A 5,435-nucleotide genomic window follows, 5' to 3' on the forward strand; every position below is an offset into this window, starting at 1 on the left:
AAATTTAAAAATTTTAAAGATCTGTTATAATTACATATATTTGCATGTGAAAAGTACAGACAAATGCATAGAAAAATATAATGAGAGATATAATAATATATATTCTTAATATAATAAAAAGATATATTATCTTTGAAAATTATCGTATTCGTACATGAAGTAAAAATATATCATAAAATATATTGTAACATTGATATAAAATGTTATCTATATTTTAATAAAAAAATAGCAAGGCTTATCTGTAGCTTAGAATTATATTTACTCGATATTATTTGTGTCAATAATTCATTTGACTTCTGCAAAAAAGAAAAATTTATCGCATATATACAGATATAAAAAAATGTATTATTACATTATTTTTATAGATAAATTAAAGAGTGTTATAGTTTTAAAGTGTTTTCAAAATGTGAATATCATATTGCTAATATCTAATTCACATTTTGTTAAATTATATTTCTACAATGTTTCCGTAATGTTGCCTTGCAATTTGTAATATTGTAACATTGTTGCAAAGTAGTTGTAATATTTTGTGCTGCGTAGATATTATAATATTATGTGCTGATATTTTTTGGATATGAATAGGAATCTGAAATTAAAAAAAATTAAATCTTATAATAAAGTTATAAGTAAAAATAAATTTGTAAAAATATACACACACGAAGATATTAAAATTATACTTTTGCTTAATCTAGATATTCCGAGCACTCCTGGAATAATAGCGAATAAATATTACTTATTGATGTTGGTTATAGTTCCTATAATATGCATTTTCTACATTTATCGTTGTAAGTATATTTGATATAAATGTCAAATGTTGAATTGTAGATTATACATATATATCTGATATAATATCTAGAGATTTACTGAAAATAGTAATTTACATATATAAAACTAAACGAATAAATTGACTAAAATACAGTAAATTTTATAATACATATTATTACATAATTAAATCGAAACTTTATAATAGTGTATCGTCAACGCAGAGGTAATAATGAACAATTTTTGTCTTCTACAATGGCCGACGTAGAATTGGCGATTCTACCTGAAGTACCTTGCCGAAACACTCAATTCAATATGATTTACAGTCCTATGTTACATTATAACCCGGATGAATGTGCGATAACTAAAATCTCACGAAATCAAATTACATTTACGAAACATCTCGGTAGCGGCGCATTCGGAATGGTAAAAATTAATTTTTTCAAGCAATATTTTAAATTATTTTTTGGATTAACAAAACAGATACGTATTTTTAATAAAGATATAAATTACATGAATTTTTTAAATAGATTATAAGTAATATAAAATTTACATGAGAAAACAAGCATGCACTTTATTATATACTTTTCATTGAATTATTTAATATAAAGTAAAACATAAAGTAAATTATAAAGTAAATTATAAAGTAAATTATAAAATACTACTTGACATTAAACTATATATTTTTCAATAAAGTACGCATGTAAATTTGTGTAAAATATTTTGCAGGTATATCAAGGAAAAGTGAAGGATTTAGAAAAATCGGGCACAGAGATATCCGTTGCAATAAAAACGCTTCGAAAAGATGCATCTTCCCATGAGAAAGAGAAATTGTTAAAGGAAGCCAAGCTTATGAATCATTTTCAACACAAACATATGTTAAAATTGTTGGCCGTTTGTTTAGATGGAGATTCTCCGTTACTAGTGTTGGAATTGATGGAAACTGGAGATCTGTTAAAATATTTGAGAGAATGTCGAAATTTGCAAGCGTCAGATTCGTCTGCTTTGCGTTTGCAGGATTTGCTCGCCATGTGCGAAGATGTTGCGCGAGGTTGTTGCTACTTGGAAGAGTTGCGTTTCGTACATAGAGATCTAGCGTGTCGCAATTGTTTAGTATCTTCGAGGAATCGAGAGAATCGTGTCATCAAAATTGGAGATTTTGGACTAGCTAGAGATATCTACAAGGATGATTATTATCGCTTGGTAAATACAATGAAAATATTTAATGATTAAAAATTGAATTATTTTTAAAATACTTTCCATTTTTTTATCATAATAGTATACTGCATTGTTTTTTTAAGTAATATAGAATATAAGTAGTTTTTATTTATATATAACAAGAGATAAATTAACGTTTTTGATTTTGCACACATTCTAGAAATGAACAACTTAAATCAGAAAATTAAATTTTTGTTTAAATCATGTTTTAGAAAGGAGAAGGTTTGCTTCCTATTCGCTGGATGGCACCCGAATCTTTGATAATGGGAATATTTACTTCTCAAAGCGATGTTTGGTCATTTGGTATATTAATGTGGGAAATTACATCGTTGGGTGAGCAACCTTATAGTGCCAAGGCTAATGAAGAAGTGATAAATTATGTACGTGCCGGAGGCAGGTTGCCAATAACTCTTAACTGTCCGTCACCATTGTACCAGATGATGCTAAGTTGCTGGAGTGCAGCGGATGCTAGACCAAATTTCGAATTTTGTCTGAAAAATATTATAGCATTAAGAAAGAACATAGAGGATGCCTTACTGAGTCCGGTCGATATTATTTAGCCGATATACTTAAATTAATGTTTATGTTATTTTCCAAACGACTCAATAAATATCTTAATGTAGAAAAAATATTTCTAGGATATTTTTAAATTGATTCTGATCTGATTACTTTTAGGTTTAATCTTAATGTTATATATATCAATGAAAATTAAAGAAATTTTGTAATCTTATTTTTCATACAATTTTGATTATTATTAAAAAATATCACATCCGTTTTCATGATTGTAGAAAATCAAATAATATAATGATATATCTAATTTGTGTTTTTGAGCAACCGAAACAAAATTTAATGATTGTGATTATTTATATCTCTATGTATAAATAATATTTTTTTGAACATGGGAATATAATTAATTTTCGACATTATATATAACCGATAATTGTAACAAACTGGTTGTAAAATTATGAGTGACAGAGGAAACGCGAATAATGTCCTCTATAATTAGTTGTAAATATATAAATATAATAATGTAATTATTTTTGAGTTTATAACAGTTGACATATATGAATTTTTTACCTCATTCGAGATAAGTATATACATATATTATATCAGTAGGTATATAGGGCGGATTCTAACTCAGGTCCTCTCAGGGGGGGTGAGGCGCGCGGGAGATTACGGTGGCGCGGGGGAATGACGTCACGCGGGACGGAGGGGATTTCGGCAGCGGCGCGTGTTAGATGTTTTATCGCAATATTGTATTACATGCCCGGTTGATAAAATATTTATAAACAATATAAACAGCGGTATTCCTTAAGCAATATTGTATTATATCCTAACGCGTTGGAACATGTTTTTGCAAAACAAAATGGCTTTTGCGGTACACCCCTCACCCCCGATATAAGTAATTCTAGATTTTTTTTCCATTCGACGTTTCCTTATCTCTCTCTCATTGAATTACGCAGCATGAGAATTTATAAACAATATAAACAAATGGCACCTCCCAGAATCGTCTTACGCAATTTTTTCTCAGAAGAATTTTTAACGTATCAGCGCCGATGTTCAACCGTTTTATAAACGCAAGCAAACGCAAAAAAAAGTACATCACGATATAGTAAACTTAAAACTCTTTATTCATGTTTTTACATATTTTTTTGTCTTACGTATTATATGGACTAAAAGCTAAAGCCGCCAGCTCGCAATCGACGAGTTAATACTTGTTGAAAGCGTCACTCGCGCGTATTACATTTGATACTTCTTTAGGATCCGTTACAGTGGACGCGATATTGGAGAATTGCGTAAATTTGACATCGACTGTTTGGATAATTTTATCTAATCGATCAAAAGTTACATCTATGCATTGATCGAGATCGAACATACGATGTAACGTCGATTCTATCATCATCATGCATACGTTCGAAGATTCGAGACTTATGAATTTAGAGTCGTTAATCGTACGAACTCGCACTGTTAGCGGTCCAACGCTTATAAAATTATAGATGTCGTGAGAATCGTTCCGAAGGAGATTTAGAATATCGCGACGTTGCTCGCAGAGTCCTTTCCACGTTTCGAGAGATAATTTCAGTCCCTTTCCCCGATGATCTCCTATGACAATCTCCACGTAACTCGGCGGACCCACGTTGATACAGATTTCGAGGAATTTGAATTCCGTAGCTGTCAATGCGTATCGTCTGCCTAGTATACGAACCGCACGACGCTCCGACGAAATGCTACGGGAAAAAATTAAAATTAAGTAATACTAATAATACAATTTGTAAAAAATAGAAAAATAGAAAAATAGAAAAATAGAAAAAAAATGTTAAACGAAACGTACTCGTCGTATTTGTTCTCAAACGATGGAGTTTTATCACGACTCGGCACGTAATTATTCACGTGTCTTCCGATACCGCCACTGCTGCTACCGCTGCTGCTTCTTTCAACGTAGTACATTTCTCTGGGAGATTATGAAAAGTGAATCCACGAGCGGTTAACGCGACACTGGTCGTACAGGAATTAATCGGTTATACCCGACGCTCATTTATTAAAAATATAATGTAGTGGTGGGGGATCAATGTTTCTAACGCATTAAAATTTAGGAGAAGAGGGAGGCGGTGCTCGAACAAAAGAATTCTTAGAAACGCATGCAAAGGATTAGGGTGGGTAAATAAAAGAGATAATGCATATGAATGTTTACATATTTTATTTTTATCGCAATTCTTTCTGGCGTCGCGACCACCAGTTAAATATTTTGAATACATTTTGTAAGGCGCAATTCTTAACATGTTTTCCACATCGCATACTATTCGTATCGTCTAATTTATTTAGAGCATCGATATCTTCGTAATCCGCATCCAAGGTTTCAATAATATAGCCGTTCCCCGCATCGTCTAGTATATCGGCCAGCCATTTTCGCTTTTCAAGTCCTTTGACGTACACGACGGACGATTCTTCTTCTTCATCTTCGTGTATCGTCCAACGACAGCTGTTGTAATCGCACGCTGAGCCAAGCCATACGGAACGTTTCCGTCTTCCCATTGCAATCCGTGATGATTTTTAATCAGCCATGAGACTTGACATCGCTCAGATTTTGTAAGCGTGTGCCACGGTACGGGACTTGCGAAAAAGTAATGCGATAGAACGTATCCATTTCTCAAGACTGCCGCTTCCTTCACGACAAAATTTTTCCCAACGATAAATCCTTGCAGATCCATAAACGTTGGTACGGACATGACGAGATCTCTCTATCTCTTCGATACGCCAGTCGAGAGGAACGACAAAACTCTAAAACCATCTCGCAAGACTTTGATTTATATCATGCTCCTCTTCCTCCTCTCTCTTGCGTCGATGTTATCGCAAACACTTAGGTGATTTTGCGTACAACGTTGGTCAACGGATTGTACTGGATCACGCGATCGTGTATGATGAGACAGTACGCAGTGGTATTCGGCGGTACGTTC

At 32.5% G+C, this 5,435-nt stretch overlaps 1 protein-coding gene across 1 annotated transcript; it reads left to right on the top strand.

Moving 5' to 3' along the window:
• The first annotated feature begins 761 nt into the window (after nt 1-761).
• LOC112638233 (proto-oncogene tyrosine-protein kinase ROS-like) lies at nt 762-2,569 on the top strand. The gene is made up of 4 exons (XM_025409487.1): nt 762-785; nt 971-1,188; nt 1,492-1,965; nt 2,193-2,569. Exons 2-4 carry the CDS (start codon nt 1,018-1,020, stop codon nt 2,538-2,540), a joined length of 993 nt encoding a protein of 330 aa, XP_025265272.1. The 5' UTR covers nt 762-785; nt 971-1,017; the 3' UTR covers nt 2,541-2,569.
• The last annotated feature ends 2,866 nt before the right edge of the window (nt 2,570-5,435 follow it).

The sequence above is a fragment of the Camponotus floridanus genome, unplaced genomic scaffold, assembly GCF_003227725.1.
Source record: "Camponotus floridanus strain SB8 unplaced genomic scaffold, Cflo_v7.5 scaffold269, whole genome shotgun sequence".
Taxonomy (NCBI): Eukaryota; Metazoa; Arthropoda; class Insecta; order Hymenoptera; family Formicidae; genus Camponotus; species Camponotus floridanus.